General features: G+C 38.8%; 1 protein-coding gene and 1 long non-coding RNA gene across 7 annotated transcripts in view; one reads left to right on the top strand and one right to left on the bottom strand.

The window, feature by feature from the left end:
- Positions 1-12,654: 12,654 nt before the first annotated feature.
- LOC117807152 lies at positions 12,655-15,805 on the top strand. The gene is made up of 3 exons (XR_004629917.1): positions 12,655-12,699; positions 15,403-15,517; positions 15,610-15,805. It is a non-coding gene; the product is annotated as an uncharacterized LOC117807152 (long non-coding RNA).
- The window catches only part of LOC117807150 (multiple PDZ domain protein), a 57,729-nt gene continuing 52,128 nt past the window's right edge, over positions 13,969-19,569 (bottom strand). For all 6 annotated transcript variants that reach the window (XM_034676227.1, XM_034676228.1, XM_034676231.1 and 3 more), the window contains 4 exons: positions 17,404-17,508; positions 17,049-17,143; positions 15,585-15,708; positions 13,969-15,504 (listed from right to left, as the gene is read on the bottom strand). In XM_034676227.1, the coding sequence (XP_034532118.1) occupies positions 15,358-15,504; positions 15,585-15,708; positions 17,049-17,143; positions 17,404-17,508 (471 nt within the window). In that variant the 3' untranslated portion in view covers positions 13,969-15,357. The remainder of the gene's footprint in view (positions 15,505-15,584; positions 15,709-17,048; positions 17,144-17,403; positions 17,509-19,569) is intronic.

Here is a 19,569-nt window from a genome sequence, read left to right as displayed (position 1 = left end):
ATCGGTGCTTGTTTACATTCCAATAGCAGAGCATTATAACTTTATGGCAGTTTCCATTTAGTCATTTAATCAACTTGACTTGCATTTCTAGACATTACACATTGAAAGTGTTATACAATAATATAATTAAATATTACATTTATGACTAACGCTTATGTTAAGTAGAACGTGGTAGGATGCTTTCACTGACCATTGTTGGATGGTAACTGACAAGTTATTCAATTGTTTGTTTTCTCAAAAAATGGCCTTATGGCCCTCTTTATTTTCATTTTTCGTTGTTTTATTGATTCAGTCATTGATCGATTTGAAAGCAATGAAATTATAACAGTCTGAACCTCAGAGTGATATCTGAAGATAATGGCTGACATGAATACGGTGACAGTAGTTCCAAGCAAGCCAAGGTGACATCAGCTTAGAAAACAGTGCTTCCATTGCAGAGTGATTACTGACCTCACAGTGTTCAGGCTGCAGGCAGTTTGTGTTAATGATTGCCTCTGCATAGATCATCATCAGAATAACTGGCGCACTACTCTCTGACAGCTTGTCTGCTTATGTCGTCAGATGGCTGGATGTTAGACCTGCCCCCACCATCTCTGTTCGCTCACACAGGTGATGATGTTGTACACTAATGAAGACAGATGATTGCACAGATTGCTGATAGGGCAAAAGTACTGAAAGATTTCATGGCCATTGAAACTGTGAATCCACTCAGCTGTGAAATACCCAGCTAATGGCTTACAGGGTCATTCTTTCAAAATGTGTAACTCAGAGTTAGTTAGTCACTTTCTTTATGAAACGTAGGAGTGAAATTCATGGGGAATGCTTGGATCTTGGCCTGCATTGCAGCATAGCAGGGATTCCACTGCAGCCTACTTCTAACAACAGTGGGAGGATGCATGCATGACTGCAAGGCTTCAATGCAGTTTTGGATTTGAGCATTCTTGTTACATGTATGTGTTCCTGTTGTACATGAATGCATATTGCTTAATGAAGTCTGCAGAGGATAAATATTTTGCAAACTTAAATACCTGCATTTATTTCAGTATTGAAAAGCTTTAATGTCCAGAGAAGTGAACAAAAATAGCATGTGAACAGATGTTTGAAGAACAAAGTCAATGCATCCCTGGGTGTGTTCACATTTGCATCACATGGATGAGCTTTACGGATGTTGAAATTATGTAAATTGCTTTATCACAAGTCATATCATAGATGGCATGTTCGTTCTTTTGCATACATTTGCAATTAAGTGGTTTCTCTTTGAAGCCACTTGATTTGTTATGATCATTTCTCTTCATGAACAGTCAATGCAAAAGAAATGTGACTAAAAACAACTCCAGAACAGTTTAAAACTTGTAATCACAGCCATCCTCTGCTCTTTCCCCCCTCTTTAAAACTCGACAAGTTCTGTAGGAATTAGTGCATCAGCCTTTAATGGATGGAAAACAACAGGAGTGACTTGAACATCACATTATTTCTGCTCATGGCACAGGATGTAGAAGCATGTCGATCTCACCACAGTGAAATGAAGCCTGTCAAGTCATGTGAGAGGGTCCACTAATGATGCCATGTGTTACTTTCGCCCTGCAGCCATGTCTGTTGGCAGCTCACTCCCTGAGCCTCATCAACTTACATAAATGTGCTGACTTTATTACCTTCACAACAACAACAACAACAACAGCGACAGCCAGCATAACAACGTACATATTAGTCTTGGAGGGAATTAAATTAATCTGCAAGCAAAGTTATCAAAATGAATCAGATTTTATGGTAGTAAATGATGATGTATGGGTGGTTTGATTTGCCTGTAGGTAAGTAGATTGACATAGCAGCTTATCAGGAGTGTACATAAATCAGCTAGGCTGCCTGAAAGTAACAGGTTCGTGCAAGTCTGATGGAAAGTTCTGCCTAAAATACCCTTCAGCTTTTGTTTAATGGATGCCTTGTAAACTCCTGAGATGTTTTTCTCGGTATACGCTGAGTGATTATGCTAACAGCTTTAATGGTGCTGCATAGTTCGGACGCCCTGAAGTCTCTCAGAGGTGTTCATTTCAGTCTTCTCTGCACAAGTTTGTATCTTGTGAGCAGACAAAAAATGATCTTGTGTGTACAAGATAAGTAATTTAGGAAGCAGAAGTGAACTCCATCTGATGTCATATGTGATGAAGTAGGCATAAACATTCACTTTTAGCATTACGTGATCAAAGTAGCCTGTTGGGTCTCTGAAGTCTGTTTTTGTATTATTTATAAGTTAAAAGTAATGCTTGAACAGCAGACAGCAATAATTTAGCTAACTAGAGGATAGCTTCTATATGATAATAATAATAATAATAATAACTTTTTTTATATAGCAACTTTAAAAACACATGTTTACAAAGTGCTCTGACAAACAAAGCATGGTTCAATAACAGCAAACATTTTGAACAACAGGGAGGAGGATCTTTAACAATGCAAAACAAAATGCATTGCAAGAGGTTAAAAGGAATACACGTCAATTAAACAGAATGAAGTGGAAGGAAATAGACCAGTAAATCATTGTTGAGAGGTTTTTCAAGAATAAATAATTAAAATAAATAAATACAAATAAATAAATCAAAATGGATAAGTAAATAAAAACATTAAAAGGACAATAAAAGAGAGTTTCAGAATAAGAGGAGGACATCACATCGGGAAAATTAGAAAAAGTGTTCAGGATAAATTAGGAACATTAAAATAATAAATAAATAAAAAATATATTTTTTTAGCAAGAAATAAATTAATAATCAAATACAATTTAAAGTAATTAATTATTTGGATAAAAAATTCAAATAGATAATAAAATAGAAGTAAAAGCGGTTAGAAAGATAAAATCACTTAAAAGCAAGTCTGTAAAAATGGGTTTTAAGAAGAGATTTAAAAGATGTCACTGAGATCATAAAATGTATTTATGATCTAGCTAGGAAAGCATAACATGGTGAGTCAAAATTAGAAGTACTGCAAAACTACATCACCACACACGAGTTTGATATTTACACAATGTTCCCATAAACATACCACATGGATAACACTTTCACCAAGAAAATCAAATGTACATGTTTTTTAGCCGAGTTTATTACAAGTAAACACAATAAGGGGCCCACCCCTCAACCCTGCACAACAGAGATTGCTTATATTATATATCACGTGCACAATACTGCATCCGACCGAGTGTGACACTCATAAAGATACATTATAAATAGTATTCATTCAACCAAAAAAGCAAATTGCTTGCAAAATAATGGCATTTAATGACAAATGATGGCAAGTGAAGTCATGACCACTGCTGCATTTGTAAACGCACAAACGATAGTAAACTTGTGGGCACAAGATCGGTATGACTTGTGCACACAAGATAATAAAGTCTATATTTTGGGGCAATTTTTCCTTTATTGATAGGACAGCTGAAGAGAGACAGAAAATATGGGGAGCAGAGAGTGAGGGAAGACATGCAGCAAATGGCCATGGCCCGGAGTCAAACCAGTGACCACTGGGACAAGGACTATAGCTTCTGTATAGGTGGTGGATGCTAAAACTGTTAGGGGAATGGTGCCCCAACACACAAGATAATAATATATGTGCACAAGATGATAACTCATCTACATGAGTTACTATCTTTTGTGCAAAAATAATTATCTTGCACACACAGGATACTTGATCTTGTCTAAGCAGAGATACTTTTCTTGTGCACACAATAAAAATAAATCCTATTTTTTCACAGGACTTCATGGGCTCTGTAGTGTAAATTTTATGTCATGTGAGACCATCATTTAGCCCTCAAGGAAACTACATATGTGACTACTTATCATTACTGTTATACATTACCACTGAGGAGTATCTACATATAAAGTCCTTTAGGCATCAAGCTGACACACACACCCTGTTCTATATGTTTTATACAGTGTTTAACCTCGTACACTGAGTGACAGGTTCTCATTTTAAAATTCCAGTCGTTGCTGTTTCATGTCTTCGCCATGCAAAAACAGATTCCTGCTTTTAAAAAGGTCTTTAAAACTTTTCCCCTTGGGTGTACTAGAAGAATAAGCCAAACTGAAGTATGTGTTCCTCTCTATAGGGAACATGCAGCATTGTCACCCTGCTGCATTTCTTCTTCATTATTAATGTGACAGTCAACCAGATAGTGATCAATGGAATCCAATGACATAGTCACCCATGGGTGCACCTTTGGCAGCTGTTACATTGATTTTGAGGCAGCATGGAAGATAAGGAAACATGTTTCTGTGTCCTTGTTTCCTGGTTTTACAATGACTACAGGACATAGTTACACCTGTTTAAAGCTTGGAATCCACTCAGGAAGTAAAATAAGAAAAAAACAGCCTCCCTACAGAGTTATATAGCATCTGTGGTCTTTAGGAGAAGGGACAATGTGCAGTGGCTGCAAATACTTCAACAGCAACAAACCAGACATGAGCTGCAGGATACATTCACCTGCTCAGGGTCATATAAACATGTTTTAGAGCTCTGCTGAGGTCTGCGTTCAGCCTGTTGTGGTCTCGTTTAGAGGCGAGTGGAAGTCCTCGTAAATCAAAAAGAGGAGCAGGGGGGTTGGATGTAAAGTGCAGCACCTTAAGTACTGTCACAGCAGAGGCATGTTTGGGAATGGGAATCAAAATGCTCATTTTTTGCTGCTGTTGACTACAGAGGAAAATTTCAATCCCAAAGTCAGTTTTGAACAGATAATATTTGAAGTACTTCCACCTAAATGACTACCTCACAAAGCTTGCTTTTGCACACTGCATACCTCAGATACTGTGTGTAAGCTAACTAATTAATAAGCCGTGAAACAAAGCTGAAGTCAGGCTAATCAAGGGCTTCTCTCAACTGTGGATACTCTGCTGCTAGGTCAGGATGCTTCTTTTCTATTTATGGGTCTGTCTGAGAATGTAACCTTGCAAGAATGTCCTCAAAATCCAAACATTACACCCCACCCGTATTGTTTGGAATTTGAAGCTGTCTCTGAAGCACTGCCCGACAGATAAGACGATAATAAAAGAGCAGTGAACAAGCTGAAAATATACCTTAGAGGCTTAAAGTGATAGAATGCTTGATACCTTTGAAGAGGCTGAGTTTTATGACTTTATCTAGCCTTTGTTATAACAATTAGAGGGTTAAGAGAGAAAATGGTTCATGATGTGGGTAAAAAAAATTGGTAACATTCCAGATCAAAGACTGAAGAAAGCCCTCAGGGTCAACAGGTCTGAGTATCAAAAACACAGTTTGTTACTTTTTCAAGGGTTTCTCACACTTGACTTAAAAATTCACAATAATTGAAGCTAGTTTTGAACATATGAAAGTCTCAGTCGTTATTTTGGAATTGATAACAGGAGCTCAAAAAATATCATCCTAGTTATAAAAGGAGCTTATCATAAATCAAAACTCAGACATTCAAGTTAGAGCAAGCAGCACTTCAAGAAAAATAAGGGACATCATTTAATTCAACACTTGTATCAGTGTAATGGCACCAGCAGGTTCCCTAAATGAAAATGGAAAATGGGCTTAAATAACATTTAGAGCCAGGGGCGTAAATGGGCTTTCATCACAGACTCATTATTCCATCCAGCCTTAAAATCAATAGGATGCCTTTGTTTTTGAGCCGGCAGTGCAGAGAGATGGCGGTCAATACAGACCATTAACTAATGTAGAACAAGCAAAGTATTTGTGTGACCTTTACTGTGTTATACTTCTGTGTTTATACACTAAACTAGAGGCATGCTCTGGTGATGACAAGGTCAGTCTGCCTTTGGTCCTCTACACTGATATATCTTCAACTATTCAATACATTGATTTAAAACTTGCATGTGTTCATAGTCCCCAGAGAAGCTCTACTAACTTTGGTGATGTCCATACCTTTTTTCTGATGAAGATGTTCATGGTCTTCAGGGGATGAACCTCTGAGTAGGTTAAATCCAATACCTTGTGATCTATCACCACAAGTACCACCAGTTTAACTCAACCAGAGAAGTCTGACGAGGTTTGTCTGAAAGCAACATAACATCTTATAATATAGCTATAATATAGCTTTTAATGTAGCTTCTTGGAAGTGGCCGGGGAGAGGAGTGTCTGGGCTTCCCTGCTGAGACTGCTGCCCCCGCGACCCGGACCCGGATAAGTGGAAGAAGATGGATGGATGGATGGATGGATGGATGGATGTAGCTTCTTGTGATATTATACTGTAAACTCAATGGCAATAAGGCTATCTTACCTTACTACAATTACCCAGGTGGAATAGGCATTTTGAAGAAATGAGCAAGGTGACAGTATTATTTATCCCAGAGCACTGCTGGGCTTTTGCCTTCCTAAATCATTGACCCGAAGCCTTGCTGGCTGCTCTGTAAGCATGCTAATATGCTAACAACAATAATATTATGATAATGTTTATGAATCATTGCTTATCGTGCTCACAAATGAATTTAGCCCGTTACATTAACGGGATATATGACTGTAGTAAACGTGGTAAACAGGGCAACTTAATTAATGTTAGCTTAATAGTAGTTGCCACCTCACTTTAAGGCAGTACTGTGCTTTTGTCTTTTGGATTCTGCTGCCATGGCATAGGCATTTATTGTGTTAGCATACTAATATAACCCGCAATGAAAATGGTATCAGACAAATGTATTAGTACATTTGTATGCTAACTCTTGTATTTAGCACAAAGCGCAGCTGTTTCTAAGCAGTTATAGTGTAACTGATTACATTAACACTAGCTTTAGGCACAGTGATGCTCTGGTGAAATCATACTATTAGCATGCTAATATGATCACAATGACAATACTATCATAACTATGTTTATATCTGTACTATGTCCTCAATTTGAGACAGCCTTTTGTGTTGTTATGAAACAAGGCTGAATGGCTGTTAGAATGACTAATGGTAAAAGCAATGTTAGCTGCTCTATAAAGGCTAAGGAAGCAATTACAAAACACTTAGTGCAAAAGCACTGCAATGTCTTAGTCTTTGTAGACTGGTTTACAGCCAGGCTAGCTGCTCTCAGACTTAGGCACAGCAAACGTTGGGCTAATTTGTCGTGTAAGTAGGACAAACTAGAACAGAAACCTCAGATCCAGGTCTGTGACAGATGTGACGGGTGCTGTTACGGATTGGAGACGGACCGGACACGGATCTGGTGGAATTTGGCCATTACCTCTTTCTCCACAGTCTTCCACGTTTTTCTGCTATCCCCTTATTTACTTTTATTCTTTATTTTATTCCATCTATCTCCTAGTTCCCTCCTAACACTCTTCTCTTCTGTATCCCTGTTTAAATTATTTTGTTGTTTTTACCCTTTGTTTCTAATTGTATGATGCTAATGTTTATGGAGAATAAGCTTACCATGAAGACCAACAACTGCAGACTCTTGCTGTTGTTAAATGGCAGCCTCAATAAAGATAGCATGAAAATATTATCATCCTGAGCACAGTGGCAAGTATGCACCTCTGTCTAAGCCATTATAGAGCAACTAGTGTTGTTTTACAACCTTATTGTCCTAATATTTAATTTAGAACTACTAGAATTTGAGACTGTGTTCTTACATAATGTTCAGTTAAACTGGATATTTTCTTGTATTTAACTGAGGGAACAGTACTTGGGTGGGCATTGTTCTTTGTCTGTTTTCTGTCCTTGAATGCTGGTTCAATAGTTTTGTGCTTCCATCAGGTTGGACATTCACCTCTAACAAGCAAACACAGGTAATTCTTAAATCTCTAAGCTCTACAAACATTTCCCAGGGGCTGTGTCACTGCATTACTTTACACACAGCTCATAAAATCATGATTACACACTTTGCCTTATCAGGCCTCAGCCTGATGATGTAATCTGAGGCTGTAACTGAAATGCAAACATACCAGCAGGAACACGCAAGGTGTGCTTAAGACAAGGTGCAGTGGCTTCCTGTTGTTGAGTGGTTGGTCAGACAGAGTTCCCAGTTTAAGGTGGGTCTTTAAAAAAAGCTGTCTTGTCTGAGCTGACTCGACTGTTTGTATTGCCAACATGTAATAAGAGCAGTTAAGAGGTCAACACCAAACATGTAATGTTAGTGTTTGGTGTTCCCTCATTGAACATGCGCTCTGTTGTCTGTGCAAACAGGAGCCTCAGCCTCCAAACTCCACTTTGTGCAAACACCCCAAAGGTGAGCAGGAAATCCGATCTTGCATGATGTCATCGCTGCTCTGGTTCACTCCCAGCTTTACTTTAACAGGAGCGCCAGACTTTGTGCTGAGCTCTGGCTTTCCTTGTAATAAAGAAAACCCCAACTGTAAATCATGAAAACATCCAGCTTCCTGCCTGCAAAGTATGACTGTAACATAATTTCGGGTTATGGAAAGCAAGGAAAGTATGTGTTTGTTTGTATCTTGAGTGTTTACTCTAAAAAAAATATAATTGCCACCATCTAAATACAGGAGGATAGCTGTATATCTTCTTTTGACCTGGAAATGACACTGCATTGGGACATGTAAAATTGCAGTAAACAAATGAAAACGCCACATAAACATGGGCTGGGTGAACTTTGTCATGCAAAGGTTCTTCCTCACTTCTTTTTTTCAGCCTGCATTAATTCCTCATTCCCGATTTGAGTTGTAAGACTTGTTTCAGTCTTTGCTATTATTTCCCCTAAAGGTTCACACTCATTTTCCATGCTTATCATTAATCATCACTTCAGTTAGGTTTAATCACACACAATTATCTTGTAAAAACAACAGTCTTGCTGCAACATTCCAATGTTTAGCAGTCATTTAATGATACTGATTTGCAATACATGAACAAATACAAGTATTCTGAATTGTTTGTCTCCATTAGATAGATTATGTTTTCGCCAACAATCCCCCTCCAATTTGTCTCCAGTTAACCCCTCTGTGTCAAGAGAAGGAACTGTTAAAGAGCAGCTAATGTATGCTGACTTAAACAATGCGGGGGATTGTACACGCCTGTGATGTGCTAATCTTTCTGACAGCTAAGTAAAGGCTTGAGGCGACAGACGCTGACAGAGAAGGTCAAATGATCGCCTCAGAGACTGTTTTGAGTAACTTATCTCTTTAAAGTTGGTGAAGGGGAAGAGCTGTGTCATCTTGCAGCAATTATCCACCACTGCCACAGTGGAAATTTAATCATGTTTGCTAGTTTGTATATGAAGAGCGTGCTACTGTTAGTACAGGCTGGGGAAATTGACCTTATAGGTCCCTGTGTTCCTCCAAACAAAGAGTCACAATGTAAAGGAGATGTCAGATTCATGCTTTAGATAGCAGTGTTATTTTCATGACACTGAGGAGTCTACAAGGCATATCAGGTACTCAGGAGGTGAAGTATGTTGTTAAACTGAGCACGTCTGCTCCAAGCTCCAAGTGTTCTTTGTGACTGATATGTCAGGACAGGCTTCAGAATCATTTTACCGTTGTTAGAAAAACAAATAAACGCTTGCTGTTATAAAAATACTTACTTTCTGTGGACCGACAAGTGAGAACATGCCTCAGTAAAGCTTGTATTACAAGCTGCCAGCTTTTATTATCAAGACTTAAGCCATGCTGGCTGCTCTATGAGCCTGTGCTTACAGGCAAGGCTAATGCTAAAGCTAGCATTGAAACAAGCTCATTTTTACAATGCTAATATTTTTATGTTAAGCTTTGGCATATTAATGTATAATATCTACGACATTTGCCATTTTGATTGCTGAACAGCAATATTCATTCCTGAAGTTTTAAGTCCCAGTGCAGTTGTATATCTGTAGCAGCACCATAGGAGCTTCTAGCCCATTTTTGGCGGTGCTGATGCATCCCTAAATTGAATCCCAGCAACCCTGTATGTCCTTTTTAACAAGCTAGAAAAGTTTCAAAACCGTACAGTACTTGGTTGAAACATAATATTTTAAAAACAAAAATACAGCAGTATTAGTAATTAGTAATTTTTTATGTAATTTTTCATCTAGTTGAATACAATCTATTTGTGTATTATTGTCAGTCCAAAGAGGGAGAGATGAAAAAGGGGAAGGAGAGGAGAGAGTGCAAGATCAGGAAGAAGCAGGTAAGAAAACAAACAGAGAATAGTGGCACGCAAAATGTATCAAATTATTTAGTACAGACAAGAAGGAAAAGGGGCGAGAAAAACATTGAAAAGGTCAATTTCTGTTAATGTGTTTTACATGTTGTGCATTGCATTTCAAATGAAAGTCCAAAAAATAACTTGAATAGGGGGGTGGTTCTCTCAAAAAAAATACATATTGTTTATGTATATATGTTGAGGAGCTGCTGTATCAAAATGAGGGCTACCATATGTTTCTTTTATGATTCAAATCCATTTCTCTTTTGCTGTGGCTCAGCATTTAAATAATATTTATCAGATTTGATGGTTTAGTCACAGACTTTCCCAAAAAGTGTTATACTTTCACAAATGTGGGAATGAAGTTGAATTAAAATGTACTAAACAGTGAAATGTATCTTGCCCGGCCGGGCAGCTCTCTGGGTGCTCAGCACCCATAAACATCCGTTCCTAGAATCATCCCTGATCAGCACTCATTGAATGCCTCTTTTCTGTAATATTGATCTCTTGGTTAGAACTACCTCTTGGTTAGGCTAAAAGTTTTTCCTACTTTTGATGCCACAGGACAGGGTTCATCCTCTTGTCATCATGAAAAGAATATATCAATATATATCAAATTCATCCACTGTATAAAAAAATGGACATGTAAAGTCCCCTGTTGGTTTTTGGCGGGATTTTAAAGATGGCAGGCACAATATTGGAAATGCTAACTCTAACTTTTGACTGGAAAGTTATCGCGAGACAACAAAAATGTCAAGCCACTGACTATGCAAGACAAAAAGTGAGATGTGTCACAAAAGTCTGGGAACTCCTCCAGGAACCATGATTCACAGTACAAGATCTCACAGCGTTTCAATAATTGGTTTATTCTGTGCTTCTCACACTCATGCTGTTTGTATGACTATAAACTTTAGCTGACTTATTGTCAGCCATGGGTGGATTGGATTTAAAGCCTCAAACAGGAGATTTCTCTTAGGCCCCTTCTTGTTGGTTAAAGATTCAAGCACTTTTCTGAAAGAAAAATTTGCACCGAGAAAAATTTTCACCCAGGAAAGAAGATTGGTAGCAAGTGGTTATACATCTAGATCTGCCTGAAAAGGCCTAGTTGTTCGAGGGTGTTCTGAAAAACTCTGAATAAACATTCAGGACGAACAGTTCTTAATACCATATAATGAGGGTGACTTTCATAGATGGTATCCCTTGTGATAATTTCTTCTGGTGAGATGTGTTGCTTTCAAGTCCAAACAACATCTGCTTTTAATGTATCACTCAAATCATTCCCACCATTTTCTACCTGCTTATTCCCGCAAATTAAAAAAACAATTGAGCAAACAAAGCTGTGTCGTGTTCAGGGAGCCATGGCTGCTGAATCATAATGGTCCACTCATCAACTATAGGTCTCTATTTGTTCAATCTCTTGAGCTAGCATGAGTCATGATGATAGAGAGCTCTGAAATGTTTGAACAGGAGGCGACAAGCTTATTTCACAGGCCATGTCTGAAGCTGTGGGTCACGCTCTTCAGTTATGGAGTTGACATTTTGTATGCAACAGGACATAACAGGGTCTTTGTTATGTAAGGTCATGAAATAAGTCTTGTTTATGGGAAAATCCTGACTGGCATCTTGATCATTTAGTCCTGTTAAAGTAATTTATCTTTGGCGCCATTGTGGCTGAAACTTTACACCATTTGCCCGCATTCAAACGAAGCGTGACGCAGTAGCAACATCTGATATCACATCAAAAAGGCTTGTTCAGACAAGCCTTAGGTAAACCAACCAGCGTCTCCTGGACAGAGAGGAGGTGGTCTGTAAATCCACTGAGGCTATTCAAACAACAGGTGTTCAGGGAAACTCAGCTGTCAAGTGCAAGCAGTTGCTAGCTTGTGGTTTAGCTGGATACAAGGAGCTGTGTTTGGTCTTTTACCTCAGGGTGAAGATGTCCCTCAACTGCTGAGCACATTAACTTCTGCCATAGATGTCCCAACCAATATCTCCTGAATATGCATTACAAACCAACTGAGGCCTTAGAGCAACAGACGCTTTAGGAAAACTCTGCTGTTAGGGAAGGCTGTCTCTAGCTTATGTTTTAGCTAGCTTAAAGTCTGGCTAGTAGTAGATGCAGCTGTGGTGGGTCATGACCTCAGGGAGAAGGAGTCGCCCACCTGTTCAGCAATACCGTAAAACTGGAAAAATTTGCACTGGTATTTAAGACGCAGTCTGTTTTGGGAGGTCTCCAAGAGAGGAAAAAGGTTTATAAACCCTCCCTACAACTTTCATTGAGCTTAGTGAAGTCCACAATATGTAGGCTCTGTGTAGTTGTGTTATTCTTTCTAGAGCCATCTGTTCTTGCCATGTGGAGTTTGCAATCCTGACAGCATACTAGTGCAGTACTGCTGAGCTCTGCCGACAGTAGTGAGCAGTGGGGGCAGTGGGCAGTGCCAATGCACGTGACTAATGCCCCTTAACATTGCACCGTCCACCTCACGTTGTCTTGAATTAAGGACTAAATCATACCAGCACTCTACAAGGTTTTTTTTGCATCTTAGTATACCACCATTTTCTTTAAATGCACAATTATTACTTAATTTAGAATCCTCAAAACTCAGAGGTTCATGAAAGCAGTGCTCTTGAGTGAAAAAGGTAGCTAGCTTGTTGTCTAGAAAGCTTGGTTATCTGACAGCAGCTGCAGGTAACTGTAAGGTTTTGACCTCAGGGTAAAAGAGTCACCAAAATTTTGACTCCACTTCTGTTACAGATTGAATAAGACGGGAGGTTTTGTTCATTCATGGGCAGTTGCCACAACAGGTGCTTTGGGCTTAACTGTTGGGTACAGGCATTTGCTTGTTTTTCAGTTTAGCTAGCCTCCCTTTTAAGCTAGCAACAGCTGTAGGGATCTGTTTTTGGTCTTTTCCTCAGGGTGAAGAGGTCACCCAACAGCACATGGTACCACAGTGTCCTTTTATAACAGCCCAGTAAATCTAAAACACAACACCCAGACCCCATTAGGAAGAGCTCTGGTTTACAGTTAAGCTAACTTTTAGTTCAGCCAGGAGCAACAACTGGGTAATTGGTTGGGTCTTGAACTCAGGGTGAAGCATTTTCCCTAATAGTTGAGTTTGTACTAGAAAAGTACCTGTGTTCTTCTCTAACAGCTGAGTGGTTAACTTGTGAACTTACCCCTGACCTAATTAGCGATAACTTTAAAGGTCTACTGTGACTCGTGTAATTAATACTCTTCATGTTTGGTGTATACAGACTGTAGGATTGGACTCCAAGCATAGGACTCCACATAAGCCATGCGACTGGTTGCTAAGCAGCTGTGCTTGTCAGCATACAGACAGATGGGGTGCCATATTTTAATGGAGAGCTCTGTCTCTTTATCCTGGCTTTATTGAGTCTCAAGTGACAACAAAGAGTCTATCCAAATGCTGCTCCACATGGCCCCGTTGTCTTATAACTATAAATCTTCGTTCATTTTATTTCATCTTCTTGGAGCTTACATCCTTTCGCCTTTCATTTGAATGTAACCCCCAGCAGTAGTATATGCTTTTATCTCCTGAATAAAGAATGTATTTAGGTGATGTATGGTAGATGTAATGTATACTGTATAATAACCCAAGTGCTCAGTCAGGGGCAGTTACATTTTCTAACAGCTGGCGCACTTGGAGAGATGCCCAGCATTTCACACAGTGCTCAACTACTATTACCATCATCACCATTATTTATCATCATCATCTTTTTATATTATTCTATTATTTTAACTTTATAGTCTCTCTGCTGGGTTATAACATGCCAGATATTTTGAGTGAGTGTTTTAACTGATTTTCTAATGGAGGATGTTGTAATGCTGCGTGCCGTATAACAAAAAACAACCAAAGCGTCAGACAATACAAAAGCAACACACATTGATTAAATCCAAAGGTCACTTTTATTTAATTCAGTGTGAATAAATTCAATACTGTCATATTGACAGTTCTAGAGAACAGACAAGAGTTCTCTGAAACAACTAGGACACACAACACATGTCTATAATTTGAAAACTACTCACTAGATGCCTTTATTTTGGGTACATAATGAGGTCAAACTGGGCTCAGGTCCATTACATAAACATTTGACCTCTTAACACTTGGTAAAAACCACTTACTCCATACAAGATAGGAGGCCATTTAGTACACTCTCATGTAGTGAACATGAATTAATACTTAAAAAGAATCCAAATACTGTGAAATAATACGTAATGTATCGGCTTTAGCAGCACTATAGTTCAGAGAGTAGGTCATACACACACATACACACACTTTTTTTTCAATTTTAAGGACCAAGACATCAATGAATTCACATCTTTCCATTCAGGGAATGTTAACCCACTATATAGTTACGACAGTTTTCTAGTCTTCAGCACTTAAAAAAATGCTCTCTTGGCCTCTTTCGTTGAAACAACAGTGTCTTCATGATAAATTGATTAACACCAATTACAGCATTTGCCTTCCAGGAAAATCTGTGTGAAAACTTGCCAACAGCAGTGCAGTGCAAGAGACAAATAATGCTATTATCAGCTAATACAGCCATTAGCTAAATACTGCTAATGAGTTAATTGCCCCCAAGAGTGTGTGTCATGCTGTTTCATGCTGTTATGTGCTGCTCATTCAGCGGGATGTCTGCACTTTAAGAAGGCCCAAGACTTTAAAAAAGTTGGATTAAAAAGGGCGGCTTCGCTGCAGAAATTTCCAATCCTACTTTGGGGCCCTTGCTGTTGTAAAACACTCATAAAAAAATGGCGCTTCCCCATAAATTGAGTACAGAAAACAGCAAAATACTTGCATTGCAATTTAATGAATACTTCATACCAGAGCCTTGGAATGTAGCTTGCGTTTTACCATGTGTCTAATACTATTTACAGCATGTTTGAGACTCACCAAACAACTTCATTTTATGTTCTTTACATACTTATTTAGGAGCAATTTGAGTGTTTCAGTGATAAAAGCTCTGTATGATGACTTATTCTGTACAAATGTCTACCTACAATAGGCTTATGTGGATCACAGTGTTTAAAGCTACATTGAGATATCAGCTTTGTCACGATTATCAGTGTACAGTTCATATTTCAGTGTGCGTATATTCACAGATGATTTAGCACAATCCTGTTTATATATATGAGTATTGCTGGTTTGAGTTCTCCTTCTGCTAGAGCTGACTTCACACCCATGTCATGTGGTGCTAAATACAAGTTCTTGATATGGAATAACTATGTGTGATAAGAGCAACAAAAAAGAGTGACAGTACTGTTTATGTGTGTGTCTATGATAACACAGTGAGTGTGACAGTTCCTTTGGTCCTCTTCAGGATGCCAACAGCTTCTTCATGAGTGACGCCATCCAGAGTCTGCCCGTTAACCGCCATGATTTGGTCTCCTCTCTTCAGGCGGCCGTCTTCTGCAGCTGCTCCCTGAGCACAACGAGTAGGTTTAGGAATATTATTCAACTTTGTCAATCATACAAATGAAGCAGTTTGTGACTTACACTTACCTTTCCAAAAACGGTTTTGACATAGATGGGCAAGTCTCCATGGGGGCTGCCGTACCCTCCAACAATACTGAAACCAAGTCCGTCAGGTCCTCGATCAAGAGTGATGGTCTTATACTGAGGTGGGCTGATGGACAGACAAGACAGTTAGGGATAGTATGGAAGGTATCCAGGCTGGAAGACGACATTTTTTGTTTTTAAAATAAAGGAGTTTTCCAAAATGATTATTAGTAAGTGTCAATGTTGTTTATTTGTCAAGTTAAAATAGAAAAATCTGGAACACCTTCTCACTTAATATCTGAATATTTCAGTGTTGAAATGTTTTTATTTACGTGGATTTCTAATGAGTAATTGTGGCAGGAAAACTTTCTGTCCCTCACAAATAAGACGAGTCATTCTATATCACACAGAAAACTTTTATATACATATACAGTATATAAATGCCAATATCCGCATATATAATTAACCGATAAAATAATGGGCTGCTGCACACATGTTGGGCTCATGTTTTAAGTTCAATTTGAATTTAAGCAGCAGTCTGTAAGGTACATGTAGCTGACTAATTTAGGCACATTTACTGTCAAAGAGTAAACCGTTTTATTTAATTTAGGTTTAATTGCTGTACAGTTGCACTTTTCACATGTTCCCTGTGAACAGAGGTAAGGTTTACTTACTGTGTCAAATGTGAAATTGGCCAAATTTGCCCTGGTTGTGGGTTTTGTTATGATTGTCTCAGGGAGAGCATCATCCAAGTTTTAAGTAGGATGTATCTTTTTGTATGAATTTTGTTTGAAAGCAATTGTCATAAATAAATATGCAGTTTTAAGTATTACGTTTTTTTCTTATTTTGCACAAGAAATTAATATTACATAACAAATGTGATAAGAGTATCACCATAATACTGTACACTAATTCCAATACAGAAGAGAATTGAGGATCTCTGCAATTAGGTGTGCAGAAAAAAATATCGGCAGTAATCGGCTAGATGAGTTGTAATATATTGGCATATCGGATATCGTCAAAAAACCCAATATCATTATTTTTGGGCATTATTTTTGCCTTTTTTCAATAGGACAGCTGAAGAGAGACAGTAAATGTGGGGAGTAGAGCGTTGGGGAGGATATGCAGTAAATGGTCGAGGCTGGAATCGAACCCGCGACCTCTGCGACGAGCCTCTGTCTATAGAGCGCGCACTTAGACTGCTAGGGCAATGGCGCCCCATCACAGAAAATCCTGAACATTTTTTCCCTTTATGGTTCCTGCATATCATTTTCATAAAGTTTTTTTTTCCTTTTGTGCTTCCTGCAAATCATTTCCATACAGCCCCAAGACGTGGTACAACATTTTTTGAAAAGCTGCTAGATACCAGCTAACGTAAACTCTTAACACTGATACAATGTATGATAAGGGTAAAACTGATGTTATAGCACGGATGATTATTGTCTATGCCTAACCAAAGGTTCATACCCGAGGTCATCCTGGAAGATGCAGCTGGGTGTGAGACCTCCAGCTGCCTGCTCCTGAGAGGGCCCCGTCACTGTGGTGTCACCGCCTGCTACTACCTGCAGGTTCATCAAACACACGAACAACCACACATCTTTATGGCGCACTAAACTTGCGAAATAGAGACTGATAGCAGCGTGGGAGACAGGTTTTATAGTACATCAAAGCTTGCCGGTAGGAGCCTTTTGACTGCTCTGTCTGTGCACAGATAAGAGAAGAAGATCTTTTAGTGCAGATTATCTAACTGGGTCTGCAGGGTTTATCTAATAAGAACAGACAAGGTGAGAAAACAAGCGTGTGTTGGATGTGTGTTGTTGACCTGCAGCTGTATTGTGCCTGTAGCGTTCTTTAGCAGAGCGACTGCCTGTGAGTGGGTCATGCCTTCAGCAGAGGTTCCACAGATACTGACGATGCGGTCCCCGATCTGGAAAATTGAGAGTTAAACACAAGTTGATGGAATTATAGGAAAGAAAAACAACTTGGGACATTTGAAATTCCAAGAAAGTTTGGTAATTCTAGATGCAGATGAGAGTCTGGGTTACTTTGCGCAGCTCATTTTTAGCTCCAGGTTTGGAACACATGACCTACTTAAAATAATGAACACACACACAGATATTTTCTTTTCGCCTAACAGCAGTTTGAATATGTAACAGCACAGCAGGAGCACTTTTTAAACTCACAGAGGTGCTGTTTCTATCATTCTAATGCTTCGACTTCAAAGTGTGGAGAGCTCTGCGTGATAACAGGATATGAGACACCGGCTAATACTGTCGGAAATTTTAATTCTCCACACCACACAAAAGCAAAACTATGCCTGTGTTCAGCTGAGTAATTCAATTATGTAGACTTCTCATCTCTCATTCTGGCTGAAAAGATGAAGCAGCATGAATATCGTATTCAAGTTTACCCCTATTCTTTTCAATGAGCCCTTCTGTTGGCTCACTGATCTGAATGCAGGAGTGGGAGATTTATTATCCAGACTAGCAATGGCTATTGTCCTCCTCCAGTGTGCGTAGCACAGAGATACAATTGTCATTAGACTGCAAAGGTCACTGCTAAAGGCTGCAGGCTCTTGACCTTTGGGGGGACTTGAGATTCACAAACTGAGTAAAGTGAGTGGGAAAGACATTGCTCCAAGTATTTGGGATTCACTTTTCATCCCACACAAGAATTACTGCTATGCAAGTTGAATGCTAGATATTAAGGATGTAATGATATGCTCCACTCACAGAACGATTCATGATGCTGGGTGCAGTATTCTATTCAGGGTGCAACCTAGTGCTCCATCAGTATACACTACAAGTTTGGACACACCTTCTCACTCAATGGTTTTTATTTATTTTAATTATTTTCAACATTGTAGATTAATACTGAAGACATCAAAACTATGAAATAAGTCAAATAGGGCTATCCATTGTGTACTAACCCTACCTCTGAACAACACAACTGATGGTCTCAAACACATTAAGAAGGCAAGTCATTCTACAAATGAACTCTTGACAAGGCTCATGTTAATCAGAAACCATTCAAGGAGACCACTTCATGAAGCAGACTGAGAGAATACCAAGAGTGTGCAAAGCTGTCATCAAGGACAAAGGGGGCTACTTTACAGAATCTAAAATATAAAACATATTCTGGTTTGTTTAACACTCTTTTGTTTATCAAATAATTCCATATATGTTCTTTCATAGTTTTGATGTCTTCAGTATTATCCACAGTGTTTCAAATAACTAAAAACCCTTGAATGAGAAGGTGTGTCCAAACTTTTGACTAGTAGTGTATGTCAGATGTCAGGCTACATTGTGTAGCAACAGGCGCTTCCTGTGCACACTGCATCTGTCGAATATACACAATACTTAAAGCTGTGTGCAGCAGACTGTCCGAAGACTAAAGAGTATTCCCTATCTCACTAATTTTGCAGCTTATTAGTTGAAAAATGGGACAAAAGTGCTGCAGAAAATTTTCATAACCCAGCAACAGTAAGAGCCAATGAGAAGCACACAGTGGACAGAGGCCCTTACTGCCTTGTGACTACGTTACTTAAGTCGCTGTTTTGATAACAAACAAGCTTTTATTTTGAAAGGATGCAGAGAGAACTTGTTAAATTATATAAGTAAATGAAAACAGTTAAAAGAATGATACACAATAAAACATATTAAAGTCCTGTATGCAACCCTCTGTAGACGCATGAACTACTTGGTTGTCGTAACATTGTCTGCTATGTCTCTTTTACTTCCCACATGTATGCAAGTAGCAGAGAGAGACTGAGCACATGGCTAACTCGTTTATATGGATTCAAAAAAAAAAGAAAACTGCTAAAATGGTTGGGAATTAGATTTAGGCAGACCACCCAGTTACTGTAAAATCTTCACTTGCTGCCTCCATGTCCACACGCCCCCGCAGACGTAAGAGACTGTTAAACAAGTAACGTCAAAGACAGATAGCGGTATCACAATTAATTTCTCTCTCTCTCGACGGTTTGAAT

This window comes from Notolabrus celidotus, chromosome 23, assembly GCF_009762535.1.
Source record: "Notolabrus celidotus isolate fNotCel1 chromosome 23, fNotCel1.pri, whole genome shotgun sequence".
In the NCBI taxonomy this organism is placed as follows: Eukaryota; Metazoa; Chordata; class Actinopteri; order Labriformes; family Labridae; genus Notolabrus; species Notolabrus celidotus.
This window is presented reverse-complemented; position numbering and strand designations above follow the sequence as displayed.